Raw genomic sequence first — 23,387 nt, 5'->3', positions numbered from 1 at the left:
GCCAGCCTCCCTCCTCCTGGGCCAGCCTCCCTCCTCCTGGGCCAGCCTCCCTCCTCCCCACCAGGCCAGCTTCCCTCCTCCCCACCCGGCCAGCCTCCCTCCTCCAGGCCAGAACAAGGCAAGAGGGACGGTGAGGCACTATTCTCCCTGTTGAGGAAGGACCGCTGCCCACTGCCCAGGGCTGAGAGTGGTTTGGGACCCCACGATCAGGCTGTCAGAGTGAGATGGGTGGGCTATGGGGGATGTGGCCAAGGCGTGGCCCCTCAGGGTCCTACATTTTTGTCACCTCTGATACTTTTCTGAGCACCTGACCCCGCTAGATTAAAGCGCCTTGAGACCACCTTTGAGGGAAATTCCTGAGGCCTTCGTATGACAGGCCTTGCAAACACTATCTTTGCAGCTAGAGAGCAAACGTGTCTCCAAAACTGTAGGAGGAGGACAAGCCATGTACATTATCAACACATTCTAAAGCAATTTCAAAACTCTGGTTAAAAGCTCTTCCTCCCAACTCACTTCCCAACGACCCCCCTCCCCAGACTTGGGTCCCAAACTGTCCGTGAGAAAGCTCCCTTACCGGGTCACCTCGAATTCCAACGTCTCCCCTCTCCCCTTTGTCCCCTTTGGGTCCTTTGTCACCCTAAATAAAAAAATACCAGCAGAGACAAAAATTAGATAAGGTTTCAAATTTGTGTCTCCCCCTTAAAAATCACATTCTTCAGTTTATAAATCTTTTTTTTTTTCAACGTTTATTTATTTTTGGGGGGACAGAGAGAGACAGAGCATGAACGGGGGAGGGGCAGAGAGAGAGGGAGACACAGAATCGGAAACAGCCTCCAGGCTCTGAGCCATCAGCCCAGAGCCCGACGCAAGGCTCGAACTCACGGACCGCGAGATCGTGACCTGACCGAAGTCGGACGCTCAACCGACTGCGCCACCCAGGCGCCCCTTTAGTTTATAAATCTTAAAAAGCAGAGTATCTCCCGTTTACTCGTTTACATGAAGGTAAATTTACTTCCAAATATTTCCAATTTGTTCAGGTAATCCCAAATCTTTACTAGGACCTACTCTGGACCAGGCACCAGGGATTTATTTAAACAGGACAGTCAGTCCCTGCCCTAGGAGATATACTCTTCAGACTAAAAGATACGATGTAATTGTCACAACGGACAGAGGACACAGGAGACACCACAGAAGCACCCCCAGAGGACATCAGGGAAGGCTGCCTGGAGGAAGCAGTCTTTACATACAAGAATAAAAAAAATTTTTCTTAGGTGAAAAGTTTTTAGTTTTTCCATAGCGGAAACACTATGGAAACATACTTACCCTTCTGCCGGGACTCCCTTTCTCTCCAGGAGAACCGGGCAATCCTTTGTCCCCCTGTCAAAGACAACAAGAAAACGTCACTCCTGGCACAATTTCCACCGTAGACTGAAGCATGAGTCACAGGGATGCTCGGGACCGGACGCGGTTGGGACTTAAGAGTATGAAATTGCTTACATCTTCGCCGTTGAGACCATCCAGCCCGATTTCTCCTAATTCACCCTGCACGGGAACAAGACACACGGTGAGGGGAGAAAGCCATCTGGTAAAGGAAAAATGACCAAAACGGGGGAACGCTTTGAATTTCAAAAACGAGGGGCGCCTAGGTGGCTCAGTCGGTTGAGTGTCCGACTTCGGCTCAGGTCATGATCTCACGGTTCGTGGGTTCAAGCCCCGCATCAGGCTCTGTGCTGACAGCTCAGAGCCTGGAGCTTGCTTCGGGTTCTGTGTCTCCCTCTCTCTCTGCCCCTAACCCATTCGCTCTTGCTCTCTCTCAAAATTAAATAAACATCACCAAAAAAATTTGAAGATAAATAAACAAATTTCAAAAACGAAAACCAGCGTAGGTACCTTCTCTCCTGGGAATCCGCGAGAGCCCTGGAAGGGAGAGGAAAGGGGAAACATTAGCTCCTCCCTGAAGGCCAAAGAGAAGAGGCTAGAACAGCAGGGGGTGGAGGGGGGGGCCCACCCCACCTGAACGCCCTGAGTCTGAAATTCAGTGCCGGGGATTCATCTGTCTGCCTTGTCCCCTCTCCATCCTGTGGGGGATCCTGAGGCTAATTGCCCTGGCCCTGAGCAGGTGGCCTTCTTGGCTCCTTGGTCAGGAGGGGTGGGTCCTGAAAGCCAGGGACCCGGCTACAAGACCCCTTTGTGACTTTGCCACATGCTGGCCCTTTCCCTTCAGCACCTGCTTTCAAACCTCAGCAAACAGAGGAGAAAACACATTCAAGTGTTCCACACAAGGAATTTTCCAGCACGAGCCACCCTCTTGCTTCCTCCCACCCCGCCTGGACACCACCCTGGCTCTTCTGGGGGGCCCCGGGGGCTGGAGCCGCTGCCCCCCGCCCCGGCCCGTGTTCTCTGTCCCTGTGACTCCTTCCTGGCTGCTCTACACGCCGTAGAAAATGCCTCCTTCATGGGGGGTGGGAGGGAGGGGAGGGTGGGTGATGGGCATCGAGGAGGGCACCTGCCGGGAGGAGCACTGGGTGTTGTATGGAAACCAACTTGACAATAAATTTCATATTTAAAATAATACAAAAAAAACCCACAAAGACATATAAAGTAAAAAAGAAAAAGAAAAAGAAAAAGAAAAAGAAAAAGAAAAAAAGAAAACGCTTCCTTCATTCCCAGGCTCCCTTCCCAGCGCAGCCAGTGCCGCTGACCCGCCAGACTGCGCCCTCCCGCCACGATGCGAGGCCACTGGCTGCTGCACACGGATGACACAAAGGCCCCGGGGCCTTCCTCCCCAAGGAGGCATTTGGGGAAACTGTCTCACTTCTGCACGTGCCACTGAAAGCCTCTGCCTGCGGGGCCCTGGTGCTGCGGTCCCCACGCTCACGCAGGGCTCAGCACACGGTACCTTTATTCCTCTCTGCCCGGGGCAGCCCTGGAAACCTTGAGTGCCGTTCACGCCGGGAGGACCCCGTTCGCCCTGTGGGAGAAACAAAGGCAGTTACAAGGTGGAGCTCCGGGCCACCACGCCTCCTCTGAGTGCGCAGCCCTGGGAGGGTGTGGCCTAGAAAGCGGATTTCGCTGGGCTGGCTGGGATGCCGTTCCATCCCGGTGGGGCCTCCAGCATTCCTGCAGCCCCCGGCCCTGGGCCTGGCCTTGAACCTGCAGTTCCTGCCCCTGGAGGGACCAGGGAGGGTCTGCAGCTCAAAAGGGTACCAGGGTGAGCAGGTCACTGGGTCCTGGGTGTGCGTGAGTGTCGGGTGCCCACAGAATCCCGGGCCTGACAGTTCCTCTGCATGGTCCCTTGTTCCCGGCTCTCCAGTGGGTCCTGGGGCCAGCCTGACACCCAGCACTGCCAGCTGGGACCCTGTGACTTCACCACTCCCCATGGACCCTGTATCCCCGTCCCAGGGCTGGGCTTTCTTTCTAGTGTCTCAAAGCCTCTCGGACCACATCTGTCCCAGGCACTGCTTCTCAAACCCCCAACCGGACCCTCTGGCTACTGATGACCCAAGTCAGTAAACCTCCCTTAAGGGGCGTGACCCCGACAACCACCCTGGTTGGGTTTCCCGGGCACCCCTGCTCCGGCTCACTCCCCTCTCTGCTTGGATGTCTGGGTCTGCTGGGTATGCCACACTCAGTGGCCCCCAGTCTCAGAAGCCATTAAGTCTCTCCCTCTGAAATAAGACCAGCAAAGTGCCTGCACTTCATGTCCACATCTGTCCTGTTGGGGACGTCACACTGTTCTCCACAGTGTAGAAATCTGAGTGGAGTTGCTAAGGAGGTTAGAAACTGATGTTTTCCCAGTAGGAAAGTCATTGGAAATGGAACAGATTATGAGCCCCACAATTCAACCCCAATGAGTGAGGAACAAGGAGGCAATAAAAGCTTAAAGAACAAGCCATCTTGTACTTACGGGTCCGCCCTCGTCACCAGGATAACCTCGGTAGCCATCTTCCCCAGGAATACCCTAGAACAGAGTAAGTTCGTGCTTCAGTTAAAGCTCGTAGTCTTCTTTGTTCTCCAAGTATCGCCCTGCCCCCCTTTCTTGGTAGAGCAATGCCACCATGTAGCACGGCTTTAGGTGTCCCCTTGAACTGGGGTTTCTTCTTATTGTTACAGCATAATTAATCTATCAGAATCTTTAAGGCTCATCTCCACCAAGAAATCCTGCCAGTTTCCTGTAACTTAGACACCTACTAAGAATCCCTGCTGACCATCCACAATGAGGATGTCAGTCAGTGATGCCCACTAATTTTAACATTATTTTTTTAAGTTTACTTACATTTATCTTAAAAGAGAGAGAGAGCAGAGGAGGGGCAGAGAGAGAGAGGGAGAGAGAGAATTCCAAGCAGGTTCCACCTTGTCATTACAGAGCCCGATGCAGGGCTCGATCTCAAGAATCGTGAGATCAAGAGTCGGACAATTAATCAACCGACTGAGCCACCCAGGGGCCCCTGATTTTAACATTACTTTATAAAATGATAAACAGACCCCTTCACCCCAAGGAAAGAGAGAAGGCAGCAGGCATTCAGCACCCCTCAGGTCTCAGGTCGCACCCCTTCGGACTCTCCTGAATTCTAGTCCCAGATGTCAGAGAAGGGCAAAGCCAGCCTACCTTTGGCCCGATGCTGCCAATGGGCCCGCGGTCTCCCCTTTGCCCGGAGCATTTGCAGGGAACTCCACAGCAAGCTTTCTCAGCAATGTTGTCCTACCAAAAGGAAAAGAAAGTTCAAGTCTGAACAAATGCCTAGGAAAAAAAAAAAAAGCATAAATACGCCGTGAAGGTCAAAATCGATGTACGTGGATTTCACGGTGAGAGGTGATCTTCTTCCCGCAGAGCATTTCCTCCAAGACTGCTCAGCAGTCAGGGTGGCAGAGGGAAGCCACCAACGTAGGAGCATGGACAGCAACCAGAGTAACACAGACCATACTCACGGTGTCACCGCAGGCTCGGCCTTATTTCTAAAAGTTTCCAACATACCTATCCAAATTTCAAATGTTAAGCATAACTTACATATTTTTAAAACCCCGAAGAGCAAGAACTAACAAATAAATTGCATACGGCCGGGACAGAATGCGGTTCCACAATGGAGATCCTTACACCCTTCCTCAGGACCATGGTCAGAGCACAGACTGGCTCCAGCTGGGAGGAGACCTTGGGAACAGCCGCGGTGTGGGGCCGACACACAAGTGGTCCCCGCCTCTTGGCCACCAGCACCGCCACTCTGGGCCACCAGTGTGGCCACACTCATCAGACACCCTCGACGTTCCCTTCCCATCCTAACCCCTGCCCTTATTGGGAAAGCGCATGCCCAACCAACATTTCCATCTGCTAAACTCGTGGTGCTCAAACACTTTTCTCACAGTGAGCTTCCTAGAGTTTTCATTTCCTCCATGGCCCGGATGCATCAACTAACGCAACCTCCTTCCACCCAATAAAAAAATAAAATCCCAATTCCAGCCCTAGGAAGAATGCAGGAGGGAAGAAGGAACAGTCAGTTTATCCTCCAGCTCACTGTTGCCACCAGAAAGCAAGGTCCAAGTTGATCACTCAGCCCCACGTCCCCCAAAAAGCCCACCCACTCCCGGCCCCAGGGCTAGCACCTCCAGCTGAGAGAGGCTGAACCCCGGCATTAGGATGCCTCATGAGGGCACCTTTATTTGCTCCAAAGGAAATTAGGAGAGAAAACAAGGGAGGTGCCTCTCTGCCCAGAAACGGTCTTTCTTTTCCTGCATCGTCTTATTTTCACATGTAACTTTTGGATGCTGAGGACAGTTTCCTGTTTGGGGACAGTCACTCCGATGTCTTGCCTTCCCAGCCATCTTATGAACGGAAAGGTTCTCACGAAAGGGAGCAGAGGAAACGGTCAGGTAACACCACCAGCATGCCTAGAGACCCATTTTCCAGCTTGCTCCTTTCCCAGCTCTTGGACACCTCCGTGTTCTGGACTCATGCCTGGGATGGCCACAAGGCAGGTCCCAAGTGAATTAAATAAACCGAATTACCCACCCAAAGGGCCCCTCTGCCATTCACCTCGCAAACAAACAAACAAACAAACAGAAATGCCTTCGTGATCTTAAATGACAGAAAAAATTGGTGTCTTGACCGCTTTGTGTGTAGAGACACAAAAACTCACGAGCTGCTCCGCCAGTTCATAATCGAGGTCCAGCAGGTTAAGCCTCAGGGGCCTGTTGTACATGAAACCTCGCCCGAACTCCAACTGCATCAGCTGCTCCAAGTTGGCTACACGTTCAAGGCCCACCAGGATCAGAGCTTGGACGCCTGCAGGGGGAGGCACATTCGGTGCGGCTCAGCTGGGCATTCCAGAACCACCATGGCTTTTCCCTCCTAACTTTTTTTTTTAAAAGAAAAAACTTCAGGGGTGCCTGGGAGGCTCAGTTGGTGAAGCGTCCAACTTCGGCTCAGGTCATGATCTCACGGTTCGTGAGTTCAAGCCCCACGTCGGGCTCTGTGCTGACAACTCAGAGCCTGGAACCTGCTTCGGATTCTGTGTCTCCCTCTCTCTGCCACTCCCCTGCTCATGCTCACTCGCACTCTCTCGCTCTCCCGCTCTCTCTCAAAGATAAACATTAAAAAACTGCTTTAAAGAAAACTTCAGTATAAAATGTGACCTTTACCTAAAACATGTTGAATCAAACCAGTTAGCTTCTCTGAAGAGTTAAAATACTGGAACTTTGGAATTCTTTAGCAATTGTTCAAGGAATGTCAGTAACTAAACTGATCAGCAGAAATACAGGAAGTGACACCATGAAACGCATTCATACGTAGATTCTCCAACTCTGACAAAACTCAGGTGTGCTTGGGGAGAGTTGCCACACCACACCCCCAACACCTGATAGTAGCAATCTCGTCCTCTTGGCTCAGGAAAAGCCAGCTAATAAAGAGAACACTCTTAGGATAAGTTATGCTTTTTGTGAGCCTCCGGTGTTGGCATTCACTTTGTGATAATCAGTGCGACCAGATTCCAAACCAAATAAACAGATATTACATCTGATAATGGGCATCCTTGTCTGTCTAGTTACCTTAAATCTGGAAGATGTGGCTTCATTGTTTACTTTAGAGCAAAGTGCATTTTCTGCTTTAAGTTGTAATGTTTTCAAGTGGTAATCACGAAGTCATGTTCTTTTGCAAAAGCATCATGCTTTCAAGACGTTCTACCACCCGAATGAGTCTGAGAGCCTGAGGGTCCTGGGTCAGGATTTGGTGAGGAAGCCAACTGTGGCACGAGGGGAACCGCGGTAGCCCCAGGGAGGCGACAGAGGCCCAGGCTGTGAAGAGGAGTCCCCCAGGTCCCCCAGAGGACTCCAGCAGGGTGGTGTCCCTGCCTCACCCAGGCCAACTTCTCCTGTTTGGAAAGCCCACGACCCACCTTCTTGTCGGAGATCCTCAGACGCCCTTTGTAAATCAGCCAGATCTCCGTCCACCCCATCAGTAAAATGAATGACCACCTAAAAGCAAAAGAGGTGTCAAACCCCAGCCCAAATTACAAAGAAATGACCTCCCGGGGGTCAGGAAGATAGGCCCATTCAAACCCTCCATCCACAGTTGAGGAGACTGGGGCCAACGTTGAGAAACAATCACCCCCACTCATGGTACTTTAATACCATGCACTAAAGGAGGGATAAACGAAGTGGGTATATGGTGGTGGTGTTTGATTTACTAAAAAAAAAAATTACAATAAAAATAAAAACAATATTCATCTCATTTTCCTATGTATGTGATGTAGCTTCTAGAAACGTGTGTGTGTGTGTGCGCGCGTGCGTGCGTGCATGCTACGGGCTGAACCATGTCCCTCCAAAAGTCATATGTTGAAGCCCTAAACTTTAGTCCCTCAGAATATGACTGTATTTGGTGATAGAGCTTTTAAAGCGTCATTAAATTCAGTGAGGCCACTGGGACCATGCGGTCTCTAATCCGATGTGACTAGTCTCCTTCTAAGAGAGATTGGGACACAGACACACACAGAGGGAAGCCCGAATGGAGACAGAAGGAGAAGGTGGCCATCCGCAAGCCAAGGAGAGAGGCCTCCAAAGAAACCAACCCAGCAGAGACTGATCTCAGACTTCCAGCCTCCAGGACTGGGAGAATACATTTCTGTTGTTTAAGCCACCCATTCTGTAGTAATATGTCTTGTCAGCTCTAGAAGACTACTGCTGTGTGTGTGTGTGTGTGTGTGTGTGTGTGTGTGCGCGCACTCACGCTATATATGTATGTATCTGTATGTAGGTACACATACACGCAGAGAGAAGGAGAGAAGAGAGCGTGATGTACTCAACGGGTAGGACAATAATCAAACAGGAATTAATCATAAATTCAGCTCAATCAAGCTTAATTACTGATTTCCAGGATTTTTTTAGAGCGTAAGTAAAACTATTGAAACGGGACAGATATCACATTTTGGACTTTTATGACCAGTTGATGATAAAGCGCTTTTACGTTCAGGCACCACCAACCCCATCAAGCATGAAAAGCTCTTCTAGAAGAACACTTGGGGGTAAGGGGCTTCTGGACACAGAGGTGCTCCTCCCGACCAGTACAAGTCCAGAAACTGCACGGGAACCTGGAACAAGGGGGGAGCCCATGCTCACCTTTACGTTGTCTGCTGAGGACTGTCTGAACTTGTTCTGATAGACCTTCAGCGTGTCCGCAGTGAGGACGTAGGGGTGCTGGCTGCGCATGTTCTGGAACTTCTCAAACAGCTCCGGCTGGTACTCGGCAAAGTCAAAGGCCTCCACGGGGCCCGAGGGCGTGTTGGCCACCACCGACACACGCACAGTGGGCATCTGGCCGCCGGTGCAGCTGATTCTTTGCATCTGGCTGATTCTATTCAAGATGGTGTCCACCTTGGACTCAAGGCCCTTCTGGGTCACAAATACGTTCTGATCCCTTGACCCATCAAACCCCAGAATCACATCCAGATTACAGACTGCAAAAAGGAAAGGAGGCAGTGAGCTCTAAGTCGAGGTGGCCAAGATGGGTCCAATACACAGGCACAGCCCCGGGACGTGGACCGGGCATCACGCTCGAGGGCAAAATGAGATCCTCTATGTATGAGCTTCGAGAAGCAATTCAGTCTGCCTCTCTCTCAGGGAACACCAGTGCTGACTCTTAGGAACTGAAAGCGTAGGCCATTTTAACGTGTTTGCTTTTCTGGAGTGTTCATCACTTTTGGCCTGCTCTACAGCAGGTGTTTACATCCATCTCAAGATTGTGCCTTAAATGAAATGCACTTGAGAACTCAAATACTCTGAACTCAAATAGTTGATCTAAGGAGCCTATAAACAGAAACAGGGATCAGTAAGTCTGAATAATTTGGGGAATTCAAGAATAGAGGGGGGAAAATACATCTTATAAGATCAAGAAAATACAGACTTCCACTCTTACCCTGAAAGATAAGATATCCTTATCGATAACAGGGGCTAAGTGGTTACCAGGATCCAACCCACACAGTTGGGTAAGCAGAATGCCTGAAGCAGCCAAAGGCTCAAGGAATCCATAGGCCAGCAGCGGGCATCTAAATATCTAAACTAGGTCCAGGGGTGCCTGGGTGGCTCAGTCGGCTAAGTGTCCGACTTAAGCTCAGGTCATGATGCCGTAGTTCGTGGGTTCAACTGCTTTCCATGCTTTTAGTGCAGAGCCTGCTTGGGATTCTCTCTCTCCCTCTCAACAGATGCTCCACATTGGCACAGGATGAAAATGTACCTAAAGGGGATTGGTTACCTTTGGAAACATCGGTCACACCCGGACATAAGGTTTCATGCATCGCATCATGCAGAGTTTCCAAAACTTGCTCGCTCAGCTCAGACAGCTCCTGGACGTTCCCCACACGGAACGCTGTGGCGCTGTTGGATGCGATCTTCCCAATCTCCTCTGAGTCGATGTTCTTCACGCCCACGGCAAACACTTTGACACCTCTCTGGGTGAGAGCCAGGCTGGCTTCCTGGGCATCCTCCACCGACTTCCCACCCGTGATCACAAATGCTATCTGAGGGACCCTCTGATCCAGGCGGCTGCCCGCCTCCGGCACGAAATGATTCAGCCGCAGGTGCTGGAGGCCCACCTTGGTGTTTGCGTGTCTCCCCCCTTTGTAGACCACTTTGTTGATAGCATCGATAATCTGCTGCTTGGTGGTAAAGTCCCTCAGGAAGAACTCATCGGTGGGGTCCGAGTTGTACTGGACCAGCCCCACTTGGATGGAGTCGCCCCCCTCATACAGTGTGTCCACAATTTCAGACACGAAATGGAGCACTTCCTGGAAACTGTCCCTCCTGAAATTGATGGAGCCGTCCAACAGGAACACAACGTCTGCTTTCTTTTTCTCTAAAAGCGGTTAAAATGGAAATGAGAAATTTGGTTTCCATATCCAGAACAAATACACAAAGTGTAAAATAACTGGAAAAAGGCATTCTTATAACTCGTTCACAGCAGACACCTTTGCTTTATTCCATGCCTCTACAGGGCCCAAATTCACAGCCACCATCATGCTAAAAACAAGAAGAGAAATGATAAATCATCTGAACAAAAAGCTAGGAGGCAGGAGGACTCAGGGAAACCGAGAACTGAGTCCTGGTTAGCCCATGCAAAATGGCATTACGGCAGATTCAACGGTCCATGAACTCAGATGTTTTAGGAAATGCCGCTAAACACGATCCTTCTGGTCAGAAATAAACGATGGTGTCTGACGGGTGTTGGGAGAGATATGCTAGAGGCAGAACGAAAAAGGGCTGGGAGAAATAGACTGGAAATAGGAAGTAGACCCTATACACCTTTGGAGGGCTGCCTGCCAGCATGCTAAGAGCTCCATAGAAGCCCGCCAAAAATGAAAGGCATTTGATGGTAATTTCCTAATTATAATCAAACAATGAAGACTGGAGTAAAAGAGGGGTATGGATTGGCCAACCTCAAAGATGCTGTCCTATTCTGAGACCCAGTGAATCTGTGGTTAGTCCTCAATGCACCTTCATAGAACCTTTCAGTGGGGCTACAACTAGCCTCATAGAAGCCTCACGGAAGAATTAATGACCCTATGCTTTCCGGGTTATGTTTCCTTCTACAGTTTCAACTAAGTCATTTTTCCAGGATTTAGTTTCTAATATTATATGCAGCAACGACCATAACAGAAGAAAACTATTAAAATACATGCTAATTGCATGTTTTTTTCAATTAAAAAATAACAGATGTCACACTCTGTGGTTATGTGTCCCAGAGGTCATACCTGGCCGTGAGGGAGACGGTATGTCCACTCCTGGAGGTGCAGGTGTGATCCCGGAAGGTCCAAAAGAGTTCATGATTTTTTCTTCTATGTTGGGGAGGTCTCTGAATTCTCGCACCGTGAAGACCAGTCTGGGGTCATTGGTGATGGTCTGCAGCTCTGTTCTGTCAACATTTCGGTCTCCTACCCCTAAACTCACAATCCCTGAGGATCTAATCACCTGTGAAAACCTGGAAATATCATCCTGGGATTTTCCACCCAGAAACAGAACCAGGTGTTGGGGTACGCCATCTTCTATCCGGCTCCCAGCAGACTTGACAAAGAGATTTCTTGCCACAAATTCCAGAGCTTTGCCGGTATTCAGCGGGGACCCCCCTTTGAACCTCAGGCGACGTATTGCATCAAGCACAGGGGCCTGGGATCTGTGGGTCTTCAGGTAGAATTCTGGGAAGACCTCATTGCTGAACTGTACAACCCCAATCCTCACTTTGTTGGGGCCAATGTTGAGTCTGCGAACAATTCTGCTAACAAAGTCCCGAATATGCGCGATGCCATCTGGCCTGACATTGTCAGAGCTATCAATTAGGAAGACAATGTCTGCAGCATCACTCTCAACATCTGTGGATAGAAAGAAAGGAAGAGGAAAACTCAGTATGTGGCTGGTGTTTCTTTGGCTTTGTTTCTGCTTTTGTTTCTGAGCTCGGAACTATCTTGCACTATCTTGCACAGTGTTAACTAGCATTAAAAATTACAAGCTAATGCACATGTGTTTATCTCTTGAGCTTTTTAAAATTAATCATTAAGGGGCACCTGGGTGGCTCAGTCAGTTACGCATCTGACTTCACCTCGGGTCATGATCTCACAGTTCGATTCATGAGTTCAAGCCCCACATCGGGCTCTGTGCTGACAGTTTGGAACCCGGAACCTGCTTTGGTTTCTGTGTCTCCCTCTCTCTCTGCCCCTCCCCTGCTTGCTCTCTCTCTCTCTCTCTCTCTCTCTCTCAAAAATAAATAAACATTAAATTTTTTTAACTCATTAAAAATTGGGCTTTTTTCACCAAAACAATGTCCACTTCTTAAAAATCTTCGAAGTTCTCCAAAAGTTTCTAAGTTTACTCTATTTTAATTATGGCTTTGAAGTCTGGGTTACAACCAGTTTTAAAAATGTAAACAGCATTTAGCAACTGGATTACCAGAATCTACAAAATCATGAGCTGTTACTACCAGAAGGAATCAAGATCTCCCAGAACATCATTGGTGTATAAGAAGAGGGAGCCAGCTAAGGTCAAAAGTCCTCTCTGTCCAAGGCCACCACTTAGGTAGTGACACCCAGAGAATGCCAACTGTCTCCCAGTGTGCCACAACAGCTCCCCAGGTGTTTGACTCATGGTATTTCTTCTTGCCCACATATCCCTAGCATTTATACAATTTTTTTGTTTTCACTGTTATTTCCCCTATTTTCTTTATGTGAGTCTATTTTTGGCTACAAAACTAATCCAAAAGTCCTGGGAAAGATGAGCCATGTTTTCCTTTTAGTTAGAATTCTAGGTACTTCTTGGAGGCTATTTTATCAACTAGTCCTATGTTGCCACTCAACAAGTTCGGCCTGTCTTTTGCTTCATAAATCGTAGGGCTACTTGTAATGGAAGCACAGCACAGCAAAAGCTGAGCAAGTCATAGAACTCAGCCATTTACACTGAGAAAGAGAAAAGCTGGCCCAGCACACAGAGCCAGGCCTTGGGTTCTCCTGTAGAACACAAAAGATTTCACAGAACATCAGAATCATAGGTCCACACTGACAAAAAGAAGACGAAAATAACCAAACACCTGCCCTCCCTGCTAATAGGAATGACTACTGTTTCTTCACCAATTACAGCTTTAGCCATAAGATGAAGAAAGATACCAAATCATAGAATTACTTCCACTTCTTGACAATATCCAATCCAGGCCAAATAGTATTTCCTTAAGCCTCCCACAAAATTGCCTACCGCAGGCTCTGATCCTATCCTATGACCTAACACCCTCTACTGAGATGCTCCATGGTTCACTGTCATGTGCATCCTCTCTCCTTGCAACAAGCCACTGACATAACTGGCTCAATATTAGGTGTCCCTTTATTTTAATTTAACTTATCATGAGTACTATGGATCTTTGAACCTGTTATTTTTTTATATCAAAAATACTCAGAGAGCAACAATAAATACCCCATCTTACCTGGAGAAGGATAGCGAGTGCTGGCTAGGATCCGCTGTATCTGCTCTGAGGTTAGGGTTGTGATGGGGGTCAGCAGTTTCTGCTCCAGGCTTGGCAGCTCCCGGAAGGTGCTCACCGAGAACACATACTCGGGGCTCAGGGAGATCTTAACCAACTGTTCCTGGTCTGCATTCCTTGCGACCGCAAATGGTGCCACACCAAACTGCTTGAGCTCTGCCGCGGAATCGTCTACCTCGTCATCAGACTTCCCAGAAGAAATGAGGACCAGGAACTGAGGGACACCCTCTTCAATCCGGCTTCCCAGTGGCCTCTTGAAGATATTCCTTGACACGTACTCCAGGGCACCCCCAATGTTGATCTGCCTCCCGCCTTTGGGCCTCAGCCGCCTCACTGCATTCTGTACTTCATCCTTACTGGAATGGGCATTCAGCAGAAATTCCACTCTGGGGTCCTCGCTGAACTGGATGACTGCCACCCGAGTCGTGTCGAAGCCCACGTCCAGGTAGTCAACCAGCCTCTCGATGAGGGTGCGGATGTACTGGAATTCAGGGCCAGCATTTTGGGACCCATCGATGAGAAAGACCACATCCTTCTTGTTTCCGACACCTGCAAATCACATGTTACCACGGGTTTCACATTTGTTGGCACCAAATTCTTAGTGTTCATGAACCACCTCCCAGTCTGTCATGGAATCACCACCTGATGGGAAAAGTATCCTAATTCTGGCTATTATAGCTAAAATACCAGTCCCGGTAGTTAGTCCTGGCATTGCAGTGATTACAAGCCAGGGAGAAGAGGAAGAACCAGAAAAGGATAAAGAAGAGAAACTCTGAGGGAGGCAGAGAGTAGATACACAAGAGCCATGTCTGGACCAAACAGGGATGGTGTTTCAGGAAGGAGGTGATCTTAACTGTGACATGCATCAGGTTCTCTTAGATCAAGCAGAAGGGCATCTGAGAATTGACCATTGGGTTTTCCAGATGTAAAGACCTTGACAAGAGCGCTTTCTGTGGAGTGGCTACAGTGAATGACAGATGGGGGTGGGCTAAGGGAGGAATTGTAAAGATTGAGAGAATTCTTTTAAAAGATTCAGGCACTATTGGGGAGGGGAGCAGGCATCAAGAGAGAGTTTTTAAGAAAGAAGAAAAAGTGATATGTTTATACTGTAAAGGGAATCATCCTTCCCATCCTTATTGGAGAGCCAGTGAGGCAGGACAGAGAATGGTGAATGGCGCCCTTGGGTTGCTCAGAGGGGCAGGTGCCCTGGAGGCAGAGACAGCTCACCTGGGAACAGGTCAGGGCTGAGATATGGATAGCAGTTCTGGTAATAAGAAGAGTGTAGAAGACGTGGGAAAGGAAGAAGGTGAAGGTAGAAAATACTCATTTTGAAGTGTGGGAGAGCAGCTATGCTATAGACATATATGCTTGTGTTTAAAATAAAGAAGTTGCATATGCACTACGACAAGATTTCCAAAGTGCATTCTTGGGAACACTGGTACCTCAGGAGGCATCATAGATAAGGACCCTGCAGCCAAATAAGTTTTGGAAATGTATCATTCTTGTATTGGAGATATGCAAAACACATCAATTAGAGGGGGGAACCTCTCTCTCTGTTTCCCAAACTTATTTGATCACAAACCATTTAGAACATTCCACGGAGGCCTGTGGGGCCTGCTGCACTCTGTCCTGGACACCAGTGAGGAAACGCCGGCCCTTTTAAACAACACCACGTCAGTCACCCTCACCTCCTTCATTCACCCAAAAGGCACCGTATCTGGCATCTGACTCTTCTCTCACTTGCTTCTTCTATTCTTGGCTTCCTTCTGTTCCCCCCTGCCTTTCCCTTTTGCCCCTCTCCATGCCATGAGGCTTCAGATGGCACTCAGTAGGATGTAAGCCACAGGGAACAAGGATGCTGCTGGCTTTCCACCACTGTGAGCCTCCCCACCTGAGTACCCTGGGGAGGCAGGCCCTCAGTGGGTATTTTGAGGGGGTTGGACACATCTTAGTGCCCCTTCAGCGGCCAGGCTCCCACTGTTTTCTAGTTTACTGTAACCAGGCCTAGAAAAGGGGCACAGGAACAATGAAACAGAATAAATCTTGCAGTCATAAGAGCAAGATGGGATTCTGCCAGTTAAGCCATTTACTTCTTAGCACCAGGCAAGTCAAAAGCAATCATCACTCTTGGGCTCTAGAAACACCAATATTTCAGAGACTGTGCCCCCAGCTGGGTGGACCCTATGGTCAAGCTCCCTCCCTGATCACAGAAGGCTGCCGACTGGACCTGCCAGGGGCAGCATAGAACTGACATTGAACTGGGGCCACCAGCTAGATGGCCCCGTCCCTTCTGATATCTGTGCAGAAGCCTCTACACAGACATGGGGGGTCTGCACTAAAGCATGCACGTGCCCCTCTTTGAAACTTTAATTTGGCCCCAAACATGAATCTCAGCATGTCCCCAGGCCTGTACCACTTCCAGCCACTGAGACCAAAGGCACACGGCTCCTAATTCTTCATGAAAAGCCAGTCCCCACCCACCCACCCCCACAAGGCAGAGGAAACCAACAGAGAACACTCAGAGCCCACGGACCAAACTAGTAGCCCCGGATGTTTCTAGAAACAATGACCCAAGGAATCCCCTCCTTACCTGGGCTCGTTGGGGGGAGCAAAACTGGCTGCAGCCTGCTCAGCTCTTCCCGGCTGAGCTGAATCACTCTGTCGGAGATCACCTGCTGGACCGTCCCTAGCTGCCGGAAGGTGGGAATGGCCACGGCAAAGTCAGGGATAAAGGAGATGGTCTGCATCTCTGTGATGTCGGCGTTCCCGATGCCAATGCCGATGGGCACTGCCCCTCCCCTCTTCAGGACCACGGAGGGGCCCCTCACGTCATCCCCAGACCTGTCAGCCGTGAGGACGATCAGGAGCTGGGGGACACCTTCTGCTATCCTGCTTCCGGCCGAGCTGATCAGGATATTCCTCAGGACAAAGTCCAGGGCAGCCCCGGTGTTGGGGGCCGGCCCTCCCAGGAGGGCCAGCTTGCGTATGGCACTGACCACACTCTGCTGGTCCATGTATGAATTCAGGTAGAACTCAGGTCTGGTCCGGTCGCTGTACTGTACCACGGCCACACGAACCCGGTCTGGGCCCACATCCAGGGTCTCCACCACTCTCTGGACAAACTCTTTCAACAGAGGGAAGCCGCTCCTGACACCCTCAGAGCCATCTATCAGAAACACCACATCCTTTTCACCTGAAACTGGGAGACAGACACCATCCATGACACACAGGACCCGAGAGGGACCATCTCCTACAGATCATGGAGGGCTGAAGAAAGGCCCCACAAAGGTAGCCGATCGAGAATCCCCAGAACTGGTGAAGGGGACTTTGCGGGTATGACTGAATTAAGTGCTTGGGGAATGAGAAAATTATCCTGGATTATCCAGGCAGACCCAGTGTAATCAGTCCCATGTCCTTCTAAGAGGGAGAGGAGACGATGAGAGCTCAAGGAAGAACTTTAAGGTAGAAGCAGAGATCAGAGAAGAGAGAAGAGGGTTCGCTGCTGCTTTGAAGATGCAGGAAGGGTCCACAAGCCAAGGAGCGAAGGCCACACGAGGCAAGGAAACGGATGACCCACCAGAGCCTCCCAAAGGAGTGCAATCTGGCTGACACCTTGCTTTTAGCCCAGTGAAACTGGTTTCGGATTGCTGACCTTGAAAACGGAAGACGATGCATTCATTTTGTTTTAAGCCACTAAATTTATGGTAATTTGGCACAGCGGAAATCAAAAATGAATACAGCAATACAGACAGGTAGGTAGATAGAAGGACAGGCCTTTAATTTAGAACCTTCGGTGCCTGTGCAGCATTGTCAACTTTCCAAGGTGTCCTCAAGAAACGGTGTTGGGCAGGGGAGAAACAGGACGGTACATCCTGCCTGCCCATTAGCATGTTGCACAGAGGGGGTTTCAACTGATTTGTTGTAAGTCACAGTGGGGCAACAGGGAAACGTACAGACCAGACGTCTGGGTTACCATCCAAAGCCAACAGCGTGTGGGCCCCATAGTCAATGTAGAAGTTCGAAATTCTCGGGTTTTTTTTCCAAAGGGTTATTATAGGTGCAATTGACGACTTTCTTCACCACATTTTTACCAATAAACGGAAAGCAGTTAAACACCAAGTCACGGTAACGTGGAGTAGCAGCTGGAAATTTTAGGTCAGCAGTTAGGGTGCGGATCTATCCCCCTCTCATCACACCTTATATTCTTGGTAAGTGGACTGTGGATGAATTACAGCACGGTGAGACCCACTTAAAATAAGACATTGGTAGATCATACGGATGAAGACTGTTTTAGCTATAATGCAACCATGGGTGTGGCTTTTATTGTGCTGATAGTAAAAATAGTGTTTTTAAATGCATCTTTAACTACTGATATGTCTAAATCTTTATCATGTAGCTAATTATGAGAAATTCTTTTTTTAACTTATTGTTTTAATTTGTTTGAAGTTTTATCTTGAGATACAGAGTGGGGGGGGGGTGGAGAAAGCACTCAAGGAGGGGAGGGGCAGAGACAGAGGGAGAGAGAATCCCAAGCAGGCTCCGCACTGTCAGCACAGAGCCCCACGCACAGCTCAAACTCATGAACCGTGAGATCGTGCCCTGAGCCAAAGTCAGAGGCTTAACCGACTGAGCCACCCAGGTGACCCTAATGATGAAATACTCTCATGTCACCTGGATTCTCCTGTCTTGCCCTGAGAACCGTTAGACAATTCAAGTGGGGAAAGAGTCAGCGGCCTACTGTCACTCACACTCTCCAGTACCGGGCCGCAGAAGCAACCAGAATTCCCATGCCGTACCTGGTGTCGGCGCCCCATCCTGCACGGATTTTAAGAGATTGACGATCTGTGGTTGAAGGTCTCCGATCTTGGGGAGTGACTCGGCGGCCAGGATGAAGACGGGGGATGGCACCATCAGCTCCAGCTCGGCGGGATCTGCGTTCTTGGCCTGCAGTATGAAGGTCACCACCTGGCTCTGCTTCAGGTTGAGTGCCGGTGTGTCCAAACGATCCGAGGACCTTCCTGCAACTAGCAGCACCAGGAACTGAACCACTCCATCCTCAATCCGGCTTCCGGCGGACTTCACAAAAATGTATCTCTGTGCGTACTCCAGCGCGTAGCCCAGGTTGAGGGCTTTGCCCGTCTTGATCTTCATTCTCTTCACGAGATTCAGGATCTCGGGCTTGTTCTGGTGCTCATCAAAACGGGACTCCACCCTGACATCATCACTGTACTGAGCCACTGCAATCCGGGTCCCATCAGGCTTCACGTCAAGCTCGTCGATAACCTTGTAGAGAAAGTCGCGGACAGCAGGGAACTGGCCCACGAGATTGGCTGAGCCGTCAAAGAGGAACAGAATGTCTCGCTTGCTTTCTACAACAGAAGTGGGTTGGGACACAGTGAGGGATGAGAACCTAACGGGCACCAGAGTGACTTCAGCCCAGCGCCACTAGGATTTGGTAACGGGGGGTCACATAATTCATCTGATGATCACTGTACCAGCAAGAGGGGAGAAAACCCACTGTTGAAGCCTGAAGCACCAGCTGTCTTTAAGACGCCCCATTTCAGAGCAGTTCACATCTGCCAAGGCCTAGAACCGGAGGGGTCTACCCGATCCCGCACCATGCTTCTTCTACAAAGCAAAACAACATAAGCCCCAGAGGGTCCTATTCTTGGTGGCAATCACTGTAAGAGAACAGTGTTTTCAAGCCGTTATAAATCAAGCTACGGAAAACGTGGTCCTTATTGTCCTTTGTCTTAAAAATTGACCAGTCTTTAGCGCCAGAGGCTGATGTGGGTTAACCACCAATAGATAACTGAGTTGACACATATCTGCTCTAACTGGATTTTCTTTTCACTAAGTTTGAAGTTATGGGCCAGGACCCCAAATAGCACCCATCGTTGCTCTGTGGGTCAGGCTGGCTGTCAGTGCATCCCAATGTGCTATACTAAGCCAAGAGAAAACAGGGCTGAAGGCCCACAGGGGGCCACAACATGTAGCATGTAACGGGAACATAATTTTCAGGTCAAACGGTTCTCGGAGGTATTTGATTAGGTTTCAAACTGGCTCAGTCTTGCTCCCCATCTGTGTGGTGTCCACACGCTGGCAGGTCCCACGCATCCGGGCCTCAGCACCGTATTAATTTGCAAGAACAGTAATATTCCCGACTTCCTCTGGAAATCATTTTATCATCACATAAAGATGCAGCCCTTGTTGGGTTGGTAAAAAATAACTTTTGTGTATACGGCAGATTTTGAACATGAAAGAATCATAGAAGTAAAATGTCAGTGTCTTTTTTGGTTGTTGTTTTCTCTTCCTATACTTAAGTTAGTTAATATCTCTAACCGGCCCCAGCGCACTCTCCGATACGAGAGGGCGTCAATCCCTCGCGCTCTCCCTTCCGTCTGGATGCGTGTTCCAGAAACTTCACGGGCACTGGGGCAAAAAAAGGTGGTGGCGGGAGCCGAGATAAGATGGGAGGGACATAAGCTGCATTTCCCAGACCTTTCTTTCATTAATGAACCTTAGACAGAGAACCTCAACTTGCTGGTACAGTGTCTCAAGCCCCCAAATTACTTCAAGCACAGAAATCCGGTCTTCCTTCTACAGTTCACTGCATGCTGGAGTTCAGGCTGGGCCACCTGCCACCGGGGAGGTGTTGAGGGAAGGGAGCCCCGCGCAGCTGGGGAGCTTTACCTGGCTGGGCGAATGGAACTTCCTCCACACCTCCACTAACATATGTGGTTAGGGGCTGAATCAGCTGCTGAGGCAAGGCTGGCAGGGAGCTGAAATCGTCCATGAGATACACCAGGCTCGGGTTAAAAGCGATCTGCTCAAGCTCTGCCTTATTCGCCTGGCTAGCTCCCACACAAAAGGTCAGGATGCCTGCGCGCGCTAGGGCGTTGGCAGCTTGCCCATAGGAGTCCTCGGACTGCCCGGCTGTGACCAGGAGCAAGAGCTGTGGCACGTGTTCACGGATCCTGCTGCCGCCAGCTTCGGTGAAGTGGTTGGCATGGACATAGCTCAGGGCCGCGCCGGTGTTCAGGCCCGACCCCCCCTTGGGCTGCAGCTGCCTCAGATGAGCAAGCAAATCTGACTTTGTCTGGTATGTGTTTAGGGAGAACTCTGTTACTGGCGTGTCGCTAAATTGCACTAAACCGACACGGATATTGTCGCTGCCGACATCAAGGCTGTTAACTACGTTCATTACAAAGTCCCGCACATAAGGGAAATCGGTCTTGCCAACGTTGAACGATCCATCCAAAAGAAAGATGATATCCCTTTTGTTTACGTGAACTGCAGTGGAGCACAGAAAACAAAGTGAGACACAGACAACCGCGGAGGGCATGCCATGTGTGCCTGCGACACGGGGCACACATGCCAACATTCAGAACACACAGACAGTCGGTGAGGCAAAGCACGTCCATCTCGTAAAATATGGCAGAGGGCTGCATATTTTCCACCGGTGGCGGCTGGTGTTTGTGAGGCATATCCATAGCCAAGTTGACGAAACCAAGTTGGCTCGCGGAAAGATACAGTGCCAAAGTTAGGACGTTTGCAACCAACAAAAATGATCAGAATCCTCCAAGTGGAACATTCCTTCCCTAGAAGTGAACGCTACGAGGGACCTGTGCCTTTCTGCCTCAGTCCTATCTATGACCACGGTCACAGTCAGGTTTACGTGTGTGAGACGGGGGTCCCCGGGATTCACCTCTACACATTTGCAGAGAGATTTCCACTTACAGATAGATTACGAGTGTTAGCCCGAGTCCACCTGAGAACATGAGATCCTGAAGGTTTAAAAAAATAATAATAAAACTGGAATGTTCTCATCCTGAAGCATTCCTAGGACCAGCCCTTTGTCATTCTCTACCGGTACCCTTCTTCTGTGGGGAGTCACAGCACTGTCGGGCAATAATCCAATGGAGAGCCCGTAGGAATTCCTCCAAGGTGAGATAATAGCATCGTGGAAACACATTAAAGTACAAAAAGACTAGCTGCCACGTCTGGCTGAGGTTATACACACGGTGAATCACAAGTAGAGTGCTCAAATTAGAGGATACGTAGCAACACATTTAGTACAACATGCCTTTAGGAAAATTATCTCCCCTCTCTTCCCTGGTGTCTCCCTAAAATTTAAACCTAACAACTAATTTCATCCTACGGTCTATCCATCAACTTTGGCCATGAAAGTGTGGACCGGAAGTGTGCAGGAGGTAAGGAGAAGAGAAGGAGGCTTTCGGAAGAGCAGAGAGCCTGGGGAGAAAGCATGCATCATGCAACGTGAGTCATGCATCCAACAGTCCTCCAGTGGTGCACTTGTGTGGCGGAAAAGCTGATTGCCATGATATTCATCTTCGTTAAGGACGGCAAATTGTACTCATCCACTTGTAAGCTCATAGACCGCTATCGTGTCTTTCAAAATAACTCTTCCCTGACAATCATATTAAATGAAAGATTTTAGAAACCGCTGGGCTTTTTGTCTCCATGCCCATTCACTGACTGAAGGAAAGGCCCTTAGAAAAAGGAGAGAGGGTTAATGTTCTGCACCGTTCGGGGCTGGGCCACTGAGAGGGGACCGTCAGCTCAGGAAAGCAAGAGCCAGGCCACATCTTGGTGGTGGCAGAAGGAGGCTGGACAGGAGTCACTGGGAGACACAGAGCCCTGGGACCTGACAAGAGGTAACCACTGAGAAGTGACCTCCTAGGCCAGAAGCAGTAAGGACGAGTGGTCCTGGTCCTATAGCTTCCGTCATAAGATTTCTACTTGATGATTTGGAAACTTCATACAATTCTTATCATATGGCATTTTAAAACATACATCTGTATCATATGGCATTTAAGTCACACAATCCCCAACTAAAGGAAGCCCGAAATAAATTCTGTTTATCACTCTCGTTTCCATCATTTAAGAGCCATCTCTCATCTAAGCTCAGAGGCTCTGCCTGGAGACCACCCTGCTGTGCATCTGACTTGCTCCCCACCATACCTTCAGTGGTTCCGGTGAGGGTCCTGAGAGGCGCCAGTAAGCCGGGCAACACGCCTTGCAAAGGGGCGGCTCGGAACTCGGCGGGGATGAACACCAGGGAGGAATCGAAAGCAATCTCTTCCAGCTCAGCCTGGTCGGCAACCTTGTTCCCAATGGCAAAGGACATGATGCTGCTTCTCTTCAGCTCCTGGGCAGGCTGGCTGATTTCATCTAGGGACTTACCGCCTGTAACCAGCACCAGAAGCTTTGGGACCCCCTCGGCGGCCCGGTAGCCAGCCGAGCTAGTGAACAGGTTATTCCGAACAAAGTCCAGAGCAGAGCCCGTGTACAGGGCCGAGCCTTCCATGGGCTTCATTCTCCGCACGGCGGCAATGACTTCCCTTTTACTGGGGTAGCTATTGAAATAAAACTCTGGCCTCACAGTGTCTGCGTACTGAGCCACTGCCACTTGGATAAGATCCTGTCCGATTTCCAGCCTCTGGATGACTTTGGCAATGAAGTCTCGGATTGCATTGAAGTTGGCCAGTCCCAGTGCGGATGAGCCATCCACCAGGAAAACTATGTCTCTCTTGTTGACTTCAATGACTGTAGGTAGCAATGTTATAAGGTGAGTACAATGGCCTTACCTGTCACATTCAACTATGACCGTCTCTACAGCTAGCGCTACTCAAGGGGCACTCCCATCTGCTCTGGCCAGTGTGAGGTCAGCGCGAGTCCCCGAAGAACCAGTCGTAACACACATCAGTGACAGCTGCATCCTCCCTAGGGGGTGGCAGGTAGGGCTCCTGACCCACCCACCCCCACCCCCTTAGTACCTTTGACAAAATAGTTGCACAAAAACAAAATGAGCTTTAGCAACCACCTGTGCAGCATGTTGTCAGTAAAAAAGCCAGGAAGCCCTTTT

At 49.6% G+C, this 23,387-nt stretch overlaps 1 protein-coding gene across 7 annotated transcripts in view; it reads right to left on the bottom strand.

Annotated features, from left to right (window-relative positions):
* The window catches only part of COL6A3 (collagen type VI alpha 3 chain), an 81,023-nt gene that overhangs the window by 31,382 nt on the left and 26,254 nt on the right, over positions 1-23,387 (bottom strand). For 3 of the 7 annotated variants that reach the window (XM_040450565.1, XM_040450567.1, XM_040450568.1), the window contains 17 exons: positions 22,484-23,068; positions 20,192-20,791; positions 18,295-18,867; positions 16,089-16,697; positions 13,442-14,047; positions 11,232-11,846; positions 9,737-10,336; positions 8,605-8,942; positions 7,386-7,464; positions 6,132-6,277; positions 4,610-4,702; positions 3,908-3,961; positions 2,900-2,971; positions 1,891-1,917; positions 1,498-1,542; positions 1,324-1,377; positions 575-637 (listed from right to left, as the gene is read on the bottom strand). In XM_040450565.1, coding sequence (XP_040306499.1) covers positions 575-637; positions 1,324-1,377; positions 1,498-1,542; positions 1,891-1,917; positions 2,900-2,971; positions 3,908-3,961; positions 4,610-4,702; positions 6,132-6,277; positions 7,386-7,464; positions 8,605-8,942; positions 9,737-10,336; positions 11,232-11,846; positions 13,442-14,047; positions 16,089-16,697; positions 18,295-18,867; positions 20,192-20,791; positions 22,484-23,068 — 5,159 coding nt within the window. The remainder of the gene's footprint in view (positions 1-574; positions 638-1,323; positions 1,378-1,497; positions 1,543-1,890; positions 1,918-2,899; positions 2,972-3,907; positions 3,962-4,609; positions 4,703-6,131; positions 6,278-7,385; positions 7,465-8,604; positions 8,943-9,736; positions 10,337-11,231; positions 11,847-13,441; positions 14,048-16,088; positions 16,698-18,294; positions 18,868-20,191; positions 20,792-22,483; positions 23,069-23,387) is intronic. The other 4 variants (XM_040450566.1, XM_040450570.1, XM_040450569.1 and 1 more) reach the window with 3 other exon arrangements.

Source organism: Herpailurus yagouaroundi, unplaced genomic scaffold, assembly GCF_014898765.1.
Source record: "Herpailurus yagouaroundi ecotype Mexico unplaced genomic scaffold, PumYag 202, whole genome shotgun sequence".
Lineage (NCBI taxonomy): Eukaryota > Metazoa > Chordata > Mammalia > Carnivora > Felidae > Herpailurus > Herpailurus yagouaroundi.
Note: the sequence above shows the minus strand (reverse complement) of the source record. Positions and strands in the feature narration are given on the sequence as shown.